Below are 21,981 nucleotides of genomic sequence, written 5' to 3'. Positions count from 1 at the left end.
GGCCTCTGGGTCATCTACTCCACGGAGGCAAACAATGGACGCATAGTGGTCAGCCAGGTATGATGAAAGGAATGTAAAATGGGCCTGCGTGCAGTATAAGGGATTTAATACTTTTACAAGATTAAAGATTTTCTTTATTGCTGCATCTTATATATGAGTTATTTTGGTTCCTCAACATTGTAGCAGCAGTAGCAAAACGTACAATAAGTGGAGGCTAAAGGAAAATAGCAATAGGCTGTGCTTGTGCTGCTCCTACTTGTAAACGTAGGTATATGTAGCCTACAGTTGCACTGTGCAGTACAGTAATTGTCTATTTACAGTACCATGCAGGTGTGTGCATATGTTTGTGTGTGCAGTCTTAATATGCAACGTGTGCACGTGGTATGCTTGAGGCAGACGTGGTATGAGGTACTGTAGGTAGAGGCACGCACGATTGTATGTGTTGTTGCCTTTACCTGTTGAAGGATTATCTTCTTGTAGGCTTGTTGATCTTGGAACCCGCAGGTCATTATAGATAAGATTAGCCAAATGCCTAAAATGTTCATTTGAATTTACAATTGTGAGGGAAAGGAGGGAAAAAAGGTATAGTCTTGCATAGAGCCAGACTGATAGATCGGACAGATCAGCCATTATTTGACTTTTTTTAACCACTTTATTTATTATTTAGGTGTAGTTCATCTTTTTTGTTTTTGTCACATTCCTGAGCCAATACGTTTTTATCTATCAAAAGGATATTTGTGTTTATTTGTATTTATTTGGTTGCTTATAAGTTAAATGTTCTAAAATAGAAACTTTTACCAAGTTCAAATTGATTAGAAAGTTTTGCGATTTTTCAACAAAATGTCACTCAGAACATTGGGATTGGCATGGGAACCAAAACTCTGGCATCGGTCAGCCTCTAGCCTTGTATGCTGATGATAACGTGACTCCCCCTCCTGTGTCCTGTCCTCCAGGTGAACCCGTACACCCTGCGCTTCGAGGGCACGTGGGCCACGGGATTCGACAAGCGCGGCGCGAGCAACGCCTTCATGGCGTGCGGCGTGCTCTACGCCGTGCGCTCCGTCTTCCAGGATGATGAGGGGCAGGCGGACGGCAGGGCCGGCGGGGACATGGTGGTGTACGCCTACGACACCAGCCGCGGCCAGGAGCTGCCGGTGCAAATCCCGTTCCCCAACCCCTACCAGTACATCTCCTCCATAGACTACAACCCCAGAGACAACCAGCTGTACGTGTGGAACAACTACTACGTGCTGAGATACCCGCTGCAGTTCACCCCGCCACCACCCACCAAAGGTCAGTTCACCACCCACCAAAGGTCAGTTCACCACCCACCAAAGGTCAGTTCACCACCCACCAAAGGTCAGTTCACCACCCACCAAAGGTCAGTTCACCACCCACCAAAGGTCAGTTCACCACCCACCAAAGGTCAGTTCACCACCCACCGAAGGTCAGTTCACCACCCACCAAAGGTCAGTTCACCCCGCCACCACCCACCAAAGGTTCATATATAAAGCGCTGACAATTGTAAGAATTTGTAGTGACTGTAGGGGCAGAGAGGTTATTAAATAATAACAAATAATAATTGACAGCATTAAATAATTAGATATCATTTTTTACAGATAACCTATTTGGAGTGGTATAGGCTGGCTACAGTCATCTGTGCATACTGATGGCAACCATATGGCCACAGGAGTATCGCTCCTACACGCTTCATCAACAATAATCAATTACGATTAGAGCGAGTGACTCACTATTCAGTCGTCACAATTTCATGTAATTTATTTGGTTTAATGGCCTTGGTAATGAAAAATTGATGATTGGCATGCTGGGTGAAATGGGAGTGTTTTTTGAACTGGGAGAGTGATTTACTCCATTGTGCTGCAGTTTGAGTGCAATGGAGTAAATCACCGTATTCTTTGTCAGATTTTTATGGTTGTTTTTATTGTGCTCCGACATAGATTGGCTATTTCTGATGCGCGACGCCGCCTCACAATTAAGTATAAATCAAGAGAGTATCTACAGTATGCTCAGCCAATATTGTCGTATGCAACATTATACAATATTGTATAATGATTCTGAACACAGCTATTCAGCCTTCTGTATGCATATAATTCCCACTGCTATCCATCCCTGCTGCAGGTCCCCTCTCCTCTCTGATGACCACGGTACGATCCTACACGGCCACCGTAGCCCTGGCCCCTGTGCGACCGTCAGCCTCTCACCCCATCGGCGTGATCAACCGAGGGCCCTTCGACCAGCGGCCCATCACAGCCATGGTCCCGCTGACCCCGCGCCCACCCCTGCGTGTGCCTCTGGCCCCTCCGGGGGGGCCCCCTGGGCAGGTCGGGGGGTGTGAGGGCCGCGTGGCACGAGGGGTGCAGTGGCCGCCGACCTTGAAAGGAGAGACGGTGGAGAGGCCCTGCCCTAAAGGATCGCTGGGTAAGTGGTGTGTGTGTGTGTGTGTGGTATATATTATGGTATATGTTTGTGTGTTGTGTGTGTCTGTGTTTTGAGTATGTGATATTGGATCCGTATTTTGTGACAGGGGCTGTGCTATTCTTAACTCCAATATACTTGCTTGCATATGCATTCATGTTTTTGTTGGCCATGCATGTTGTGTTTGGTACTTTGTTTGGCGTTTTTGCGTGTGCGCGCGCACGTGTGATATTTGCATGCGCGCTATCTCGTTTCCCTTTGAAATGTCGTTGCGTGTCCTCTTCTTGAACTAATCTCTCTAAACAGAGAGAGAAAAATAGGAGAGAGAGAGAGAGAGAGAGAGAGAGAGAATGAGAAATATATTATCACCCTCTCATTATCCACCTGCTGTCTGTCTGTCTGTCTGTCTGTCTGTCTCACTCACTCTGTCTCTCATTCTCCATTCGGCCCTCGGGGGTAAACATGCTATGTGGATATGTAGATTAGGCTTTGGTACATTCTTTTCTCCATCCTAAGGATGCTGCAGGCCTTCTACTCAGATCTATGACCTATCTGAGATAAGATCATAGATCACATGTTAACGAATGAAACCGTTTGTAGTTGTTACTGCTACTTAAGAGAGAGAGAGAGAGAGAGAGAGAGAGAGAGAGAAGAGGAGAGGAGAGGAGATTGTCAGGGAAAGAAAGGGGTGACAGCACCTCAGATAACCTAGTGCTCTCTCTATCTCTCTCTTTATCTTATCCTCCTTAAGTTCACTCATTCTCTCTCATCTTCTGTCTAGCTCTTTCTCTCTTTCTCATCTTGTGGAGCTATTATCATCTCACCTCTGACAGTCAAGTTGGACTCTTTTGGAAACATGCAGAGCATGTTGTTCCGGTTATATTGGTGCTTTTCTTTCTTCTCCTTTTTGGGGCAATTTGGTTTTGATTACTTGTATTGTGTCCGGGTAGTTCAGTCGGTAAAGCACTGTTATTGCAGCGGCGTGCAATGTTTAGTTTAGTTTTGTCAGCTAAGCAGCCCTCAGTGTGGAGAAAGATTGGCCCATTGGTTTGTCTCTCCTTTTCAACAACGACAATAAACATTTGATTTATTGTTGTTTTTGTCAAATGAAAATGGGTCATTTGTTTAAAAAGTTACCCATTAGATTCTTCACTGCAGTGAGGCTAGTATAGGTCACAGAATCTGATTGGTAACCAAAAGTGGTGTAGCACCGTAATGTGGGTTTCGGTTTAGGCTACTTTGCATCTACTTGATTTCTTAGGCAAGTTGCATGTGACAACAACCTTGGCCTGTATCAGCAGTGTGATCGAGGCTGTGTGCACAGCACAAGTATGCATTAGAGAGTCTGTTATAATGACAATAAGCCACTCTGACCTTACTCACTTTGAATGCAATTTGGTTTTGATGTAGACCACTGGTTCTCAACCTTTTCTGGATTAAGGCCCACCCATCTGACCATTTAAGTGGTCGATTGTATTCCGACTTGGACCAATAGACTATATTCAATGCAATGGGGTAGTATTTCATTAACTTAAGGGCAAGATGGCCGCTGTGTGACTGTGAATATGGTCTATTATTGAACTGACCTAGTATACTTGCAGGTATAAGTGATATTTTTTGGTTAAAACAAAAGGTTTTGTTTGTTTGTTGTTAAAGCACTATATTGTGATAGTACTTATTGCTATAGAGTGTTTGTTCAGTAACAGGGGTCTCCCTGTCTCTCTTTAGTAAACAGAACAGTGAATGAGAACATATATTTTCAGGTACAGTAGGTGACAACATTTCAGCCAATCAGGATAGAGTACCCATTCATCAGCTTAATTTGGGTTGTGTTCCAGTTCCAATTTTGTCTGCTCATTTAAATTTGTCTCATCACTTCCGATTGGATACAATTGGTATCCTGACCTGAAAATGCAAGAGCTGGGGAGACTGTTACTGAATGAACAAACATTCTATCTATGTACTATCACATCATTCACATTGTTGTTATGTTATACCCTCTGTAGGAGAAAACTTTACGTTACGTTATACCCTCTGTAGGAGAAAACTTTACGTAATGAAGCAACGTTTCTGTCCCTCCGGACCTTCCGGACTGCCTGAGGAAGGTCCGGAGGGACCGAAACGTTGCTTCATTAAATAAGACAATACTCATGTACCGAGCAGATACACAGTGTGCGGGTGTACCTTATTGCTTTCAATGTTATGTTATACCAAAACAATTCACTTACCCAAGTATAGTTTATTTCCATTGATCCAAGCCGGGATAAACTTGTATATAGGCCTAATGTTTATTAAGGGACACTTCACCCTTTTTGCAAAAAAATGTTAATGACGTTTAGAAGCTTTAGATCACTTTTCTGGGGGTATTTATGTGTGTAATATGTGGTTTTAGATATTTTAGATTGTAGCAGTGAGCCTGTTGTCTCTGATGTCATGGACACTGGTCTCACTACCTTCCTGGACTACAATTCCCATAATTCTTTGGTGCACTGCTCCTCCTTGTGGATAGGGGGGAGAGCTGTCTTACTGAGACAACATGTAGTCCAGGAAGGAAGTGAGCCCAGTGTCCATGACATCAGAGACAACAGGCTCACTGCTACAATCTAAAATATCTAAAACCACATATTACACACATAAAGACCCCCAGGAGTGTGTTCTAAAGCTTCTAAACGTCATTAACATATTTTTTTTGCAAAAAGGGTGAAGTGTCCCTTTAAAGAAAATCACTCCTAACTTTAAGTTCCTATTTATTGGTATCACAATGAAAACTCATTTTCAAGGGATTGAAGAAGAAGAAAAAACATTTATTTTGTGTGTGTGTGTGTGTGTGTGTGTGTGTGTGTGTGTGTGTGTGTGTGTGTGTGTGTGTGTGTGTGTGTGTGTGTGTGTGTGTAGGTATAGCCTCCTATCAGTGCATGTTGTCTCCTGTCGGATGGAACTCCAGAGGGCCTGACCTCTCCAACTGCACCTCTCCCTGGGTCAGTCAGATTGCGCAGAAGGTTAGTCATGTGAATGCACTCACGCCTGCACACACACACACACACACACACACACACACACACACACACACACACACACACACTCCCAGTTCGATCCCGGGCTCCCCCAGGGTTAGTGTCATATGTGCACGCAAAAGTGCATATGCCTACGGTATGCATTTGCATACGAGCAGCAGCACACATATTCCCACATGCATACAAATATCCTATACATTATGTACATAGTACTGTCTCATAAACAAGTGCATATGCATGCAGTATAAGCATTAGCATACAAGCACCACACAGCACACACATGCACACACACCACACACCACTGCCTGCAGCCCATACAGCTATCTAAACGTTTGCCCGTACTGTATATCCCTGCCAAACCCTCTAAACTAGGAATGTACCGATGAGAAACTTTTGGCCGATATCCGATGTAATTAATTGCTGTTATGGCCGATAACCGATATAACCGAAAATTCTGTAGTAAGAAAATATTATATTTGATAAAAATGTTCCAACTTGTTGACTCTTTTGAAAGCTTCCCCAGAAAACACTGATATAATTTAGAGCCTTCATCATCACAAGGCTTTTTTCAGGCTTTTTTATTCATTTTTCGACATAATTATTATAAAATAAAATAATAAATAAAAATGCTAAAACTGATTATTTTACCGTTAGATCGGAGACCACATCATGACGGTTTTCTGAAAAACCTATATTTATATATATCAGTGGTTCTCAAACTATTTCATATCAAGGACCCCAAAAATGTAATTGGCCGCCGACCTACATCTCAAAATATGTTGTTCCAGGTACCCCCCCCCCCCCCCCCCCCCCCCCCCCGCAGCACTCGGTGACGCACTATGAGCTTGTAGATCTGCTATTTTTCAATAGCTAAAGTATAACATAATGCTTAAAACAGCAAAAGGGTTCCCGTCCTGAATGGGTTGAGGCCAATATCGATGTGTTTGCCGATTAATCTCCCATCACTACTCTAAATCCTCCCTGACAACAAAACTCTCTCCTTCCTCCTCCCACCACTTTCTCCTCCACAGATTAAGAGTGGTGAGAACGCAGCCAACATCGCCGGTGAACTTGTTAACCTCACTCGGGGGCGGGTCTACGCTGGCGATGTCAGCATGTCCGTCAAGCTGATTGAGCAGCTATTGGATATCCTGGACTCCCAGCTCCAGGCCCTGAGACCGGCCAATAAGGAGTCAGCAGCTCGGAACTACAACAAGGTGGAAATAACAATAAAAACTGTGGATTTTTCTGTGGAAAAAGCTAAGAAACCCTTTGGCTGTACAATTTGTAGCAAAGCCTGTAAATAACATAAGAGACCTTTCATTGTTGTACCATTTGTGGCAAAAGCTTGTAAATATCTAAGACCTACACAGAAGAAAACCCTTTACCTGTACTTTTTGTGGTAAAAGCTTGTAAATATCTAAGACCTACACAGAAGAAAACCCTTTACCTGTACTTTTTGTGGTAAAAGCTTGTAAATATCTAAGACCTACACAGAAGAAAACCCTTTACCTGTACTTTTTGTGGTAAAAGCTTGTAAATATCTAAGACCTACACAGAAGAAAACCCTTTACCTGTACTTTTTGTGGTAAAAGCTTGTAAATATCTAAGACCTACACAGAAGAAAACCCTTTTACCTGTACTTTTTGTGGTAAAAGCTTGTAAATATCTAAGACCTACACAGAAGAAAACCCTTTTACCTGTACTTTTTGTGGTAAAAGCGCTCAAACTGTCTTAATTTTCCGGCCTCGATCTCCTTAACCCCCCCTCCCCACCCCCCTCTCTCTCTCTTCTTCCCTTTCTTAATTTTTCTTAGAAAAATGACAAAATAGAAATTAGGAGCTATGAACAAAAACTAATTTCACCCACTTTTTTTTTACCTGTAAAACTGTGATGTGACAATAAAGCTGATTCCGATTCTGACATGAATTTTTCAGACATGAATGAAGGGAGAAGAGTGTTTTGCACCTAATAACAGAGCCTTTGGTGTTGTGCTTTTCTCCAATTCAGCTGCAGAAAAGGGAGCGCACATGCAGAGCCTACGTTCAGGTAATCTAAGGCAGTGGTTTTCAAAGTGGTCCTTTGTTGTCACGTTAGCATGTTGTCACATTTAATATTAGCCTTAATCAGTTGTGGGCTTTAACTTAATGGCGTGTCTCTCCCGTACACGTGCACGTGCACATGCACACGCACATGTACTTGCGCATAGGTGCCGCGGCCCACCCTCCAATGTGTTTTTTTCTTTCCTTTTTGTATTTCTTTGGAAATTGTATTCTTTGGAAATAATACTATTATTGCTAGGCAGGCCAAGTTCATTTGTATAGCCCATTTCATACACAAAGGCAATTCAAAGTACGTTACACGAGGCATAAAAAGCATTTTAGATAATAACTACCGTATTCCTCTCTCTCTCTGTCTCTGTCTCCCAGGCTGTGGTGCAGACCGTTGATAACCTGCTGGGCCCTGAGGCTCTGGTCTCCTGGGCTGACATGGGGAATGATGACCAGTCTCGCTCTGCCTCGCTGCTACTGGACGCAATGGAGAAAGGAGCCTTCCTATTGGCTAACAATCTGTACGAAGGTCGTTTCAGCGACAGGTCACCTAATGTCGGTAAGTGCAAGCCAATTACACACATGCATCTCTGTGCCTGACCTGCTGAAGGATAATTAATTGAATGCCTCTCTAATGAACTCTTTGCTGTGCGTGTGTGCGTGCGTGCGTGTATGTGTGCGTGCGTGTATGTGTGCGTGCGTGTTTAGATCTGGAAGTGTACGTGCTGAACACAGAGGCAGAAATACAGGACCTGACGTTCCCGCACTCCTATGACAGTGACAGTATTTTACAGATCTCTGCAGCGGCCCTGCAGCAGTACAGCAACAATGGTCAGTGAGCCAGTCTACACTGCATTACGTGTGTGTGTGTGTGTGTGTGTGTGTGTGTGTGTGTGTGTGTGTGTGTGTGTGTGTGTGTGTGTGCGTGTGTGTGAGAGACCGGGGATGTGGCGAGAGGCAGCGTGATGAAGCGAAAGTACGTGGGCAGGGAGAAACCCTGTTACAGCACACGTTTCAGTTTCCAATTCAGATTTCATATTCACTTCCTTAATTTCGTTCACCTTCCTTCCCCGTTTTTCTTCAATGTTAAGAATGTAATTTTGTATATTGTTTAGCTATAGTTCATTGTTTAGCTGGTATCCTACAGTATACTGTAGTTTAAATGTTCAGATTGTTATTTAGACGGTATATTGTTTGGGCTAGTGTTAATTTTGATCGCATATTTTAGTCATTTGAAATGTTTTAGTTTTAGTCTAGTTTTAGTTGGCAAAATATCATAAGATCTAAATTAAATCTACAGTTGATTTTGTCGACCAAAATGTATATTGTCAGGCTATGATGGCGTAATGCCTGATTATATAGCTGTTCTACGCATTGTGAGCTTGTACTGTACATCAGCTATTTTCGGAGCATGACAAAATGAGCATGACCAGTCCCTCCCTTTCTTGAGTTACTACACTGTCTCTAGTCTGTACTGTATTGTGATTATTTTCCTTGCTTTATATTGTAAGTCGCTCTGGATAAGAGCGTCTGCTAAAAGCCTAAATTGTAAACTGATTGTAAATTGTTTGTGTCCTCTCCAGTGGTGTAAAAATGTAAGTAAATAAGTAAAAGTCTACAATTCAAAAGGTACTCGAGTAGGCCTAAAAGTACAAAAGTATTGGCCTCAAAATGTACTTACAGTACCAAAATTACAAAGTAGTCATTATGCACAGTGTCCAATTTCACCTTTTTTTACGTATAGAAATCATTTGAAAATAGCAGATCTACACAATTGTGAGCTTATAGTAGCATGTATTTTCAAATGGCCAATAAAACCCCCCAGTATTTAAGTAAAGTAATGTACATGACTCCACCTGCAGGTCAGGTGAAGCTGGTCCTGTCCCTCTATAAGAACCTGGGCTCCTTCCTGACCACCCACAACTCCACTCTGCGGCTGGGCGTGGCACTGAGCCAGGGGTCAGAGGTCAGGGGGCGGAGCCTGGTGGTCAACTCCCACGTGATCTCGGCGTCAGTCCACAGAGGCTTCAACAGGGTGTACCTCTCTGAGCCCGTCATCTTCACCCTCAGACACCTGCAGGTGTGTGTGTGTGTCTTTGAACAAGGAATTCCTTTTATCAAGCAAATTGTGAACTACTTTTATAATAGAGTCACATGTTTGTTTGTTTGTGTGTGTGTGTGTGTGTGTGTGTGTGTGTGTGTGTGTGTGTGTGTGTGTGTGTGTGTGTATGTGTTTTCCTCATGTGTGATTTTGTTCACAGCTTGAGAACCACTTTGGCCCCAACTGTTCATTCTGGAACTCGTCGGGGTCCTCTGGGAGTGGCAGGTGGTCCGCACAGGGCTGCCGCCTGTTGCACACCAACAACACACACACCACCTGCGCGTGTAACCACCTGTCCAGCTACGCTGTCCTTATGACCTACCAACAGCCTGCTGTAAGCACACACACACACACACACACACACACACACACACACACACACACACATACACGCACACACACACAGTTTGCAAATCCCCATCGGACTATTAAGCGTTTCATTTCTCTTGTCAGTCTGGTGCAGGCGTAGAAGAGCTGCTGGTCTATGTGGTGTCCTGGGTGGGCATCTCCGTTGCGCTGGTGTGTCTGGCAGCCTGCATCACCACCCTGTGCTGCCAGGGGGCGCCCTGGCACACGGACCACAGCAGCATCCACTGCAACCTGTGGGCCAACCTCTTCATCACTGAGCTGCTGTTCCTCGTTGGTGCAGACAAGGCCCAGTTCCCAGTGAGTGATAGTGATAGTGTGTTCCTGGTTGGTGCAGACAAGGCTCAGAGTGTAATAGTAGCATTATTGAAGAATAAGAAATAAGATTACATACTGTAGGCTACATGGGTTGTAACTCTTAAACTGTGCGCACGCACGCAGTGTGTGTGTGTGTGTGTGTGTGTGTGTGTGTGTGTGTGTGTGTGTGTGTGTGTGTGTGTGTGTGTGTGTGTGACTGTGCGTGCATGCGTGCGTGCATGGATTCTGAAATGTATAATCATGTAGCAGAGAACTATTGCTAATATTTATTTTGTGTAACTATATCGTAGTAGGCCTACATATTAGTAGAGAATATTCAGTTGTCAGATAGCATTGGTGAAGGAAACACCTCCCCAGATCCTCTCTCTAGTCCTATAACCTACCCAACCCATGTCTAAACATAAATACAGTGATTGTCCTGAACCAGCTGAAAGCTATATACATAATGTATATCATGAGCCGTTTTGCTAAATGGAAACCAAAAAAGAACAAAGACAATAACTGTGTTCCAGTGGATCCACTGTAATTGTTATTTAGTTTACAAGCTCTTGTTAATATTTTTTATTTGTTAACTATTTATAAAACTCACTTACATAATTACAGTAGGTTATTAATTTATATATAAACTATGTAGCACTTTGCATTCAACCTCCTTTTCACATCTCCAGGTGGCATGTTCCATTGTTGCTGGCCTGCTGCACTTCTCCCTGCTTTCGGTGTTCTGCTGGTTATGTCTGGAGGCGGTGGAACTGTACCTCTTGCAGCGGGAGGTATTTGAGGGACGGACCTCCAGGAGGAAGTACTTCTACCTGTGTGGCTACTCTGTCCCTGGCCTGGTGGTGGCGGTGTCTGCAGCCATAGACTTCAGAGGCTACGGCTCACACACTGCGTAGGTGGAGGGATGACGTGTTTGAGTGCGTGCGTGCATGCGTGCGTGCATGGTGCGTGGGTGTAACCTGGTTGTTATTTCTAGGAATGCACTTGTAAAGTCGCGTGGTAGAGTGCACATGTACCTCTGTCAACACTATGCAATTGTCAAGTTATGCCAATGAGTGATTACGTAATGTAATTATGACCTTGCCCTTGAGTGTAACCCAAAAGTGAATTGATCACTCCCACCATGTTTCATTAAAGTTTCTGCCAAAACGTTCTGACATCTGTGTTCACCTTGAATGTGACCTTGAATTTGGAACATTTTAGCCCCAAATTACTGATCAGTGCCACCAAGTTTCAGGACATCCGTGTCATCTGTTCTTGAGTTATCTAGTAGCAACAACCTTAATTGTGACCGTGACTTATGAACGTGCTAAGAATCCTACTGATCATTCTCACCACGTTTCAGGAAATTCTGAACATCCGTTTTGAGTTATTATGGTTACATAAATGGCATGGGGCGAATACATAACCCTGTCCAACTCCGTTGGTGGAGGTAATAAAGATAATCATTTGTCACCTTGCAGACTGGATATAATTGCTGTGTGTGTGTGTGTGTGTGTGTGTGTGTGTGTGTGTGTGTGTGTGTGTGTGTGTGTGTGTGCGTGCGCGTGTGCGTGTGCGCGTGCGCATGCTTGTGTGTAGGTGCTGGCTGCGGACAGACAATTATTTCATCTGGAGTTTCCTTGGGCCCGTGTCGGTCGTAATAACGGTGAGACATTCTACGCAAACACACACTAAGGTCACTAAGGTCACTGGTAAACATGTCTTTGAGTGAATGATATTGACTGAGACTGGTGAGCAGACATCATCCCGTAGCTGACTGTTGTCCTTATTTTGACCTCAGCTGAACCTGGTAGTCTTGGTGATGACCCTGCATAAGATGCACAGCTCGGCAGCCCTCAAGCCAGACTCCAGTCGCCATGACAACCTGAGGTCAGTATCACAGGGGAGGTTACTGGTTAGTGTCTCTGGACCTAGAAACACCAAGCTAACAAACTCTCAGTTGAAGTTTGAAATTCTGATAGTAATCATTGTTGTAGAGTGTTTGGCCCATGCTAGGCTGCTTTTTATTGCTTTCTCTACAGCGTTTAATACCATACATCCCTATGGTTTGGTTGATAAACTGGTTAACTCCTTTGGTGTAGATCCTTGTCTGGTGGGCTGGATTCTTGACTTCTTAACTAACAGATCTCAACGCATAAGGGTTAACGATATACTGTCTAGCTTCCTGTCATCTTCTACTGGCTCGCCCCAGGGTTGTGTGTTATACATTCTTTATACCAACGATTGTGTTAGCCATTTCCACAACAGATTCATCATTAAGTAGGCGGACGTTATCGTCAGCCTGCTCGATAATGATGAGAACTGTCACGGGCAAGTGGTAGACGATTTTCTATCCTGGTGTGACAACGCCTTCTTGCAGCTTAATGTCTCTAAAACAAAAGAGCTATGCATACGATTTTAGACGTTCCCCACAACCCCCCCAGAAGAGTGCTGTCAATGGACAGACAGTAGATATTGTACCCAGATACAAATATCTGGGCACAATAATTGATGACAAGCTGAAATTCGACCTAAATACTGATGTGATGTATAAAAATGGTCAACAACGCCTGTACTGCCTAAAGAAAATGGCTAAGTTCAATGTCGACAAAACTCTGATGAAACTGTTTTACAGTGCCTACATCGAGTCTGTCATTTCCTTTTCGGTTATTTGTTGGTATGGTAATCTTTGTATCAGAAACAATAGGGACAATTGTAAAAGTGGCCTCTAAGATAATTGGCTCACAGATGAATAGCCTAGAGTCTAGACCTTATCTTTAAGAAACAGGTGCACAACAAAGCTCTGTGTATTCAACCTGATGCTGCTCACCCACTAAATGGAGAGTACGACCTTCTCCCATCCGGCCCCCTGTCTGTGCCACAAAAACAGGCACAAATATTTCTTTGTCCCGGTCTCTATTTGCACACTGAATGTTGCTGTGGGTAGATCAAGGAGACAACCTTATGATGAGCACTTTATTTACTGTATTGGTCTCGTGCCTATGCACACATAACCTTATGATGAGCACTTTATTTACTGTATTGGTCTCGTGCCTATGCACACATAACCTTATGATGAGCACTTTATTTACTGTATTGGTCTCGTGCCTATGCACACATAACCTTATGATGAGCACTTTATTTACTGTATTGGTCTCGTGCCTATGCACACGCACTTTCTATGGCCAACGTGCACCTATGGCATTGCACTTTAAAGCTTGCACTTTAATGGTTATGTGCACTTTTGTACTTCGGTATCTGCTATGTGAACTGTTTACCTTTTATTTGTACTGTTGCATTGTTTAATGTACTGTCTATGCTGTCCAATTTGTCCTTCGGGAACACTACATGAACTTAAACCTTGAACCTTTGTTCAGTAAAAGCTCTTTAGTAAACAGAAAATAATATGTTTTTTAGATTGGGATGCACATTTTACCGCAACAGTCCCAATGTTTTATTATATTTGTTTTGATTGGGGTTTTTCTAGACAAACAAGACATACATAACAATGACCTACACCAGACTATGTAATGTATAATAAACGAGTGCACAGTAGGACACAGTAGCAGGGCATGCAGAACAATAGTTATTCAGTGCAGTGGAGTCGAGCTGAGCCGTAATAGGGCCCCATATATATTCAAATGTTGCTAGACTGTCAGACTGGCCGTTGCAACGCAGCCTCTGTAGATTGTGTATTCATCAGCTCCAATTGATATGATCCAGTTCCAGTTCCAATTTTATTTTCTCATTTTTCTGTGATTCCAATTTCACTTGTATATATCCAGTATCCTGTATGAGTTCTCTCTGCAGATTAGATAGATTAGATTGGTCTGAATTGGTTTGAACTTGTATTTTTTCGACTATTTTTGTCAAAGAGATTCGTCAAAGTCCGTTTCTCTAAGACTAGAGGGTTAGGTTAACAGAAATGTTGAAAAGTGTGCATGATGGAAAAGGGGCAGGAGGCAAATGAAAAGAACAGAACTGGGGAAAGACTGGGGAAGCAGGCATTTATAGGGCGTCGACACCCGGGCCCAGGTGCGAGCTGATCATCATTAGTAGCTCTGCTCCCCAATCCTATTGGATAAAAGAAACAGAGGTTACTATAGGGTAAACACAACATATACCAAAACCAAGACAATTCAATTCAATTCAAAGGGCTTTATTGGCATGAGAAAACATACGTTTACATTGCCAAAGCAGAAAGAACAATACAACAATACAGCAATACAACCAGACAACCTAAGAGTAATATATATCATAATATAGGGAACCGTCACATATTTCTTTCAGAAAACTGGAGGATTTTTTTATTTATTTCGAGGTCAGGCCTAAATGGGTTAAGCAGAAAGCTTAAGGGGGGGGGGGGGGGGTTGTGCAACTGGCCACTGACTCTGACAGAACAAAGCTGTCTCCGTCTCACGCCCGTCTCTCTGCCGTGTGGTCCGAACAGGGCATGGGCGGTGGGCTCCCTCACCCTCCTCTTCCTGCAGAGCGTGACCTGGTCGTCGGGCCTGGTGTTTGTCTCCGCCCCCTCCCTGCTCCTGGCCTACCTCTTCTCCTCCCTGAACACGGCCCAGGCCCTGCTAATCACCATCCTCCACTGCACCCTCACCAGGAAGGTCGGTCCTCTGTGTGTGTGTGTGTGTGTGTGTGTGTGTGTGTGTGTGTGTGTGTGTGTGTGTGTGTGTGTGTGTGTGTGTGTGTGTGTGTGTGTGTGTGTGTGTGTGTGTGTGTGTGTGTGTGTGCGCGCGTGTGCGTGTGCGTACATGTGCGTGTGTGTGTGTGTGTGTGTGCGTGTGCGTGCGTGCATGTGTGTACTTGTACTACTATGCATGTGAGGAACAAATATAGTATAGTAGCAGTTGAGAAATAGACATTGTGAGGACCATTGTACTGTATAGTCCTCACAAGAGAAATGATTGTTTTATGGTTCCAAAAGTATTGGAGTTGGATTTAGAATTAGGACAAGTAAATATTGAGGTTGGAGTTAAGGTTATAGGATTAGGCATTCAGAGGTTGGGATTAGGGAGGTTGTCTTTACTTTATAATTAGCTGTGCAACGATGTTACAAACAGTAAAATAGCTGCTCTACAAGCTCACTACACCTTGTAGAACTGCTTTTTTCTGCAATTGTTTTGGTTCCCTTCAGAAATGTTCAATGCCGTCCTAATGTTTTATGTCCTCGTGAATGCGTGCGTGCGTGCGTGTGTGCGCGTTTACACAATGTAGACTGCAGCACTATACTACTGCTGTAAAGGGGGAGTGAGAATGTCCAACAGTAACAGTGTAGCGTTATTTAGAACATTATATTTCAGCAAAACACAATGTTTATGTTCTACAGTTAATCATGTTTACATCTTAAATTCCCCTCTGCGTCCACAATCTTGCATGAACTCGTCTCTGTGTATATATGTACATGTACAGTATGTACATATCTGTGTTTACAGTAGCCTATGTGATTATAGATCACTGACCCGGGGCCAGGCAATAATTTAACAACAACTCAAGCTTTATTTACTTGCCTGCAGCATGAGGAGAAAATTGATTAACATCATATACTGTCAATAAGAAACTGCCCGGGTGAACAAAATAGTAGTCCCACTGGGAGGGAGTTAACGGAGAACATGGCCGGTGCTGCTGCCTGCTGGTGGGCCTCACCTGTGTTGGCCATCAGCCTTTCTGTGACCAGCTGTGGGTCGCTGTGTTTTGGTTCCTTTGCATTCTAATAAACTCAAGAGGCTCCTGCGCTGGTTGGTCACTTGCCATAATCAGCCCTTATAGGGTTGACCAATCAGTGCAAGCGGCTTTATCACCCCCCCCTCACCCAGGGCAAATAAAGATAAATACACACAGTATATCGTCGCTGTCAGGTGGAAGCCTTGTATGTCCAAAAACTGTTACTAAAAATAATTGGTGAGTGTTTAGTCACAAGCTTTTGTGAACAGTTTTCATTTGGTTCAGTATTTATATTAAAAAAAAACACAGACAGACTGAACCACTTGACATTTCAAAGACTTCGAATTGATTTTCCCAAATCAGCGCTTAACTTGAACGGCAAAGCAGGGCATTCAATTACATGGGGAGAGAAAAAAGAAAACGTAAAACAATTGAAATATGATTGGAGACACAAGGTTTTCTGCCCGACAGCAACGACATATATATTTGTGCGTAGGGTCAGAAGGACTATGGCCGATGCCTGCGTTTTTCCCAGTGCTGTGGCTCGTCCTCTGGCAGCTCTCCTGACTCGGTTAAGGGCTCGGCCCTGCGGTCCAACAGCCGCTACAGCAGCAGCAGCCAGGCACGCAGAGCCACTGCCAACAGACAGGTATAGAGCATCGTTTACCATTATTTACGCACTCAAACATTTGGCATCGCATCCTGCTCTTGAACGCATCCAAATTTGCATCAATCGCCCCATGGTTCTCTGTTTGTTTGTTTCTCTGACTTTGTCTCTGCCTCCGTTTCTGTCTGTCTGTCTGTCACCCTTTCTGCTTTCTTTTTCCGTTATTGTTTTTATCGTTCTCCAACTCTGCCTGTGTGTATTCTTGCTATCTTTCTTCGACTGTATTTGACCACGCGTGTATGTGTGTATTAATTTGTTCCAGAGCCGCATTAGAAGGATGTGGAACGACACAGTGCGCAGGCAGACAGAGTCGTCCTTCATCGCTGCAGATGTCAACAATACTCCAACGCTCAACAGAGGTGAAGATCTCTAGACATTCTTTATTGTTCACCTTCTTCTCTCTCTGGCCATTTAACTGATTCTTTACTCTCTGAATTTATTAATTCAGCGAAGCATGTCTTAGTTCATTTTGGTCTTACGGTTAGTGCACATTTGACATTTTAGTTGATTTCCCTCTTCCAGAGTGACAAAGTATCAAAGCCATAGTTCTCACACAACATTCTTATATTATGCTTAAGCGATGCACTGGAAGAGAAAAGCAGCAGCACACAAATTTAGAAGAGCGATGGAGCGATTAAATATACCAGAGTTCTCCACTACCATTTCGTCGTCTGTCGTGAACTAACAGACTCAGACTTTAGTTCACGACAGACTCAGCTTTTCCAAATGAAGTTGGAAGGGCATTCCGCCAGTAAAGAGCCAGGAGGGAGAAGAGTTGAGACTGGGTGAACAGGTGGCATGTGTTCCACACACATTGATTGTCTCTCGCGTAATTATTTGCCTGAGATTGTTTGTATTTTATCCCCCTCGCCAGCTGCTTTGGGAAACCATTTCCTGACTAACCCAGTGTTGCAGACCCATCCTGGAGCCTCTCCATATGACACTCTGCTGGCCCAAGGATACAACCAACCCTTCACCTCCACAGGTACACCTTCAACAAGCCGCTGTCAGTCTGGTTGTTATCTGGTTATATCTTGGACCAAACAAACCAGAAATGTCTAGCTTATTTGTGTATAGATCACAGATGCTTTAAAAGTAACTTAAATGACTACAATTGTTCCCTGCAGTCTGCAGTGTGGCGTGACCTTGACCTTGAAACGTGTGTCTTTTTGTCTTCTGTCCTTCCCCGACCGTGTGTCTGTCTAACCTGGATCGATAGGAACCTTCAGAAACAGCCAGAGTATGAGCTCTCTTTTATTGTGCTCACTCGTATCATTCAGCACCATTTCCATGGTTCTGTCAACAGGCATGGTTCTGTCAACAGTCATGACAACATTCAAATATTATCTTTCATAATGGTTGCATACAATTCCATTCAATGATACTGCTGTTACTGTACTCAAATCGATCTATACCAGTCTCTCTGCCCATCCATCCATTATGTTCATAATTCATCTCAAGGTTTTTTACAAGTGGGGTTCGGGGACCCCACTCCTTGAGGGGGTTCCAAGGGGTTTTTATTATTAAATAAATAAATAAAATAGACAATCTACAAGCTCACAATGTGTGTGATGCGTTGTTTAAAAACATTTTGGCGGCCTGGGCCATGGCTCAGCGGTTCAGGCTGGTCCTTGGCTGGTAATCCAGTCTGGCAGTTTGCCGCGGGTTCGACTCCCGATCCCGACGGCCTTTACTGCATGTCTTCCCCCCCATCTCTCTCCCCATTTCCTGTCAGCCTACTGTCTGTCCCTCCATAAAATATATAAAATAAAGGTGAAAGCCGCAATAAAAAACATTAAACAAAATCTTCTCAAATGGAGGTCTGTGATATGCATATCAATGTGAGTGTCCATCCAATGAAAGTGTTTGACAATCACTTACAAGTTGCGTCCGACTCCTGACTCCCATCTGTCCTCTCCCTCACAGAGGCCGGCGCGTCCCTCAGCCAGGAGTCCTGCGGGCTGGACAGCGTGTGTCTCAACGGAGGCTACACCCCCAACACCTTCACCCTGCACGGCCTGGGAGGTGCCGGACCGGGCTCGCGGGCCGGGGTGGTGGGCAGCAGCGACCTCCTGAGGGAGGGCGGAGGGGACGAAGTCTCCCCGGGCCTCCTCACGCCCCACGGGGCGTCCGAGCTGACCGGCGGCGGCGGGGCTGGGATGCGCAGGAACCTGTCCGACGCCGCGGCTCTGGAGAAGATGATCATCTCGGAGCTGGTGCAGAGCAACCTGAGGCCCTCGGTGGCCATGCCGGTGCCCCCGGAGCGCTACGGCAGCCTGGCCAGGCCACACCACCACGACAGGCCCACCCACGCCGCCACGCTGACTCGCCACCCTCAGCAACAGCCGCCGCCGCCGCCCTCGGACGGGGTCTGGGCGGCCACCATGCAGACGCACATGCGTCACAACAGCGCGCAAGACGCCGGCTGGACGCACGCCGGCCGGCACCAGACGCAGATCCAGACCGACGCGCTGCACGCCTCCGCCGGACCGGCACGCGGCCAAGAGCACGCCGGGACGCCGCGGCTGCAGGACGGCTGGTCGCATCTCGCCGACTCCCCCACGGACTCCGAGGCTCACGAGCAGCAGCAGCAGCTTCAGGACAGGGAGAGGTCGCAGCTGCAGAGCACCCTGGGCCGCCGCGGGGGGCTCCCGGACAGACAGCAGCAGCAGGCCCGTCCCCCCGACGTCCAGGCTCGCCCCTACTCCTCCACCCTCAGCCGCACCCCCGGCACGCTGTCCCGTCACCGCGCGGGCGGCGAGATGGGCCTAGGGGCGGAGAGAGACAGAGACAGGAATCTTTACCGAGACAGACCTTTACCCCCTCCTCCGCCCCCTCCGCCCCAGGAGTCTGAACCCCTGTACAAGGCACTGGAGGAGCCGCTGCTGCTGAAACAGAGGGACGTAGGCCTGGACGGATGGAGAGGAGGCCAAGACAGAGACAAGGAGGAGGCCTTCCTGCTGAAAAGAGACGCCTCCATGGAGGAGTGGAGAGCGGAAGCCGAGCGCGAGAGGGAGGAGTCATTTCGACCTCAGAAGCGAGACGTCACGATGGATGAGTGGAGAGGTGGGATGGAGCGGGGCCGGGAGGAGCCCCTCCTCTTGGACAAGAGAGACGGACGGATGGAGCTGTGGCGTGGGGGAGGAGCCGAGCCCGGCGGCAGAGAGGAGACGTTCATAACGCAGAAGAAGGACTTCGGGCTGGACGGGTGGAGAGCAGCAGGGATGGAGAGAGAGAAAGAGGACGCTCTGTTCCTGAAGGACAGGGACGGAGGATGGAGGGGAGGGGTGGAGAGAGAGAGCGAGGACTTTAAACACAAGGACAGGGTGCTGGAGGTGTGGAGGGGAGGCATCGACATCGACAGGGAGGAGCCCTTCCTGTTTGAGAGCAAAGACGGAGGCGTGGAGGGATGGAAGAGAGCGAAGGACCGAGGGAGCGCGCCGCCACGCCGCTACCACGCCGACCCCGACGACTCCGACAGCTTCGCCCTGCCCCTGACCCCCGACCTCGACCTGGACCCCGACTCCTCCTCCCCCATTTACGCCAGAGACACTGACCCCTCCCCCATTTACGCCAGAGACACTGACCCCTCCCCCATTTACGCCAGAGATTCTGACCCCTCCCCCATTTACGCCAGAGACTCCAACCCCTCCCCCCTCTACCCCGTGGACCGCCACACGCCGCCCCTCAACGTCTTCCCCCGGGGCTCTCCCCCGGCGAACGTCTTTGTTCCCCGGGAGGCCAGCTCCCCGCCCCCAAACAACCTCTACGCGCGCCACTCCCCTCACCAGGTGTACAGCCGGAGCAGCTCGCCGCCCCGCTTCTACACGCGGAACTCCCCGCCCAGCCTCTCCTACCCCGACAGCAGCCCCGAAGGTAACGAGGACCTCGTCAGCCCCGCCGGCGGCCAGCCCCAGCGGCCCGCCCTGGAGCTGCCCTACAGCCTGGGACGGCCCCCGCTGGGGCCGCGGCCCAGTCACCTGCAGACCTTCTACCAGCCCCCGCCACTGGCAGCCAATGGGGAGACGGCGTACGCGGCAGAGCCCCCCTCTGAGGAAGACGACGGACAGATGCAGCGAGTGACGAGCCTGTGACTAGGGCGGTGGTGATCGGGGTATAGAAACCAGGGAGGAGGAAGGACGGCGACCATGCGACAACAAAACTGATGGCGGTATAGTGATTAGGATGATGATGGCGACGATACCGACAAGGCTTGAGGAAAAGCGATGATGATGATGATGATGATGATGATGACAAAGGCTCCTTCCTGTTTCTATGTCCCGATCACCACGAGACTTCCCCCCCCCCCCCCCCCTTTGCCCTTTTCATGGTTTTGTTACTTTTTTAAAGACTGTAATCCATTTTCTTTCTGTCTCCCTTTCTCTCTATCTCCATCCATTCCCCTTCCTCTCCCGTCTTTCCTAAACCACTGGTCCTCAACGTCGGGCCGGGACCCACCAGGGGTCCAAATGGACCCTTGTGGGTCTATAACTCCCTAGAGAGGTTACAGAGAGGTTCCATTTGTACCCTTGTGGGTCTATAACTCCCTAGAGAGGTTACAGAGAGGTTCCATTTGTACCCTTGTGGGTCTATAACTCCCTAGAGAGGTTACAGAGAGGTTCCATTTGTACCCTTGTGGGTCTATAACTCCCTAGAGAGGTTACAGAGAGGTTCCATTTGGACCCTTGTGGGTCTATAACTCCCTAGAGAGGTTACAGAGAGGTTCCATTTGGACCCTTGTGGGTCTATAACTCCCTAGAGAGGTTACAGAGAGGTTCCATTTGTGGGCCCCGGACCAAACGTTGAGAAACGGTGTCTTAAACCCTCCTTGTGTGGTTCCTTCTCATTGGTGCTTTATCCTTATGGACTCTTTGTCTGAGTTTCTATTGGTTCATCCTCTGGGTGTTGCCCTTCCCTGTAGCAAGCAAACAGTGTGTCAAAGAAGCACTAGTATGTTGCCAAAAAAAAAGAAAAAGAAAAGAGAAAAAGAACATGTGCATGAATTTATAGTGGCTTTACAAGGCTACATACTGTAGGAGGAACATGTTTTTATGTGTGTGTGTGTGTGTGTGTGTGTGCGTGCGTGCGTGCGTGCGTGCGTGCGTGCGCGTGTGTGGGCCCGCGTGGGTGTGAGTGTCAGACTGTGCGTGCGTGCGCCCGTGCGTGCGTATGTGAGCGCGTACGTGAGCGAGTACGTGAGCGTATGGGTGTGCGTGTCTGTGCATGCGTGCATGTGTGTATGCACGCGTGCCGTGTGCGTGCCTGTGTTTGAGCTGCGTGGGTGTGTGTACATCGCTCTTGTATAAACAATGTATCACAATGCAGCATTTTATCAATATCAACGGGGACCCCTCATGCACACGCCCTCTTCCT

General features: G+C 46.5%; 1 protein-coding gene across 1 annotated transcript in view; it reads left to right on the top strand.

The window, feature by feature from the left end:
• Positions 1–21,125, top strand: part of LOC308312826 (adhesion G protein-coupled receptor L1-like) — a gene marked incomplete at its 5' end in the record, with an annotated part of 31,034 nt that extends 9,909 nt beyond the window's left edge. The window contains 19 exon segments of the mRNA XM_080759551.1: positions 1–57; positions 954–1,293; positions 2,140–2,439; positions 5,332–5,435; positions 6,482–6,667; positions 7,461–7,499; positions 7,880–8,060; positions 8,210–8,332; positions 9,364–9,581; positions 9,763–9,936; positions 10,056–10,268; positions 10,955–11,175; positions 11,865–11,931; positions 12,067–12,155; positions 14,716–14,884; positions 16,438–16,590; positions 16,871–16,967; positions 17,483–17,613; positions 18,537–21,125. The exon segment at positions 1–57 is cut by the window's left edge and continues 208 nt beyond it. Coding sequence (XP_080615677.1) covers positions 1–57; positions 954–1,293; positions 2,140–2,439; positions 5,332–5,435; positions 6,482–6,667; positions 7,461–7,499; positions 7,880–8,060; positions 8,210–8,332; positions 9,364–9,581; positions 9,763–9,936; positions 10,056–10,268; positions 10,955–11,175; positions 11,865–11,931; positions 12,067–12,155; positions 14,716–14,884; positions 16,438–16,590; positions 16,871–16,967; positions 17,483–17,613; positions 18,537–20,702 — 5,028 coding nt within the window. The 3' untranslated portion in view covers positions 20,703–21,125.
• Between the last annotated feature and the right edge of the window lie 856 nt (positions 21,126–21,981).

The sequence above is a fragment of the Protomyctophum bolini genome (genome assembly GCF_963924005.1).
Source record: "Protomyctophum bolini genome assembly, chromosome: 3".
In the NCBI taxonomy this organism is placed as follows: Eukaryota; Metazoa; Chordata; class Actinopteri; order Myctophiformes; family Myctophidae; genus Protomyctophum; species Protomyctophum bolini.
Note: the sequence above shows the minus strand (reverse complement) of the source record. Positions and strands in the feature narration are given on the sequence as shown.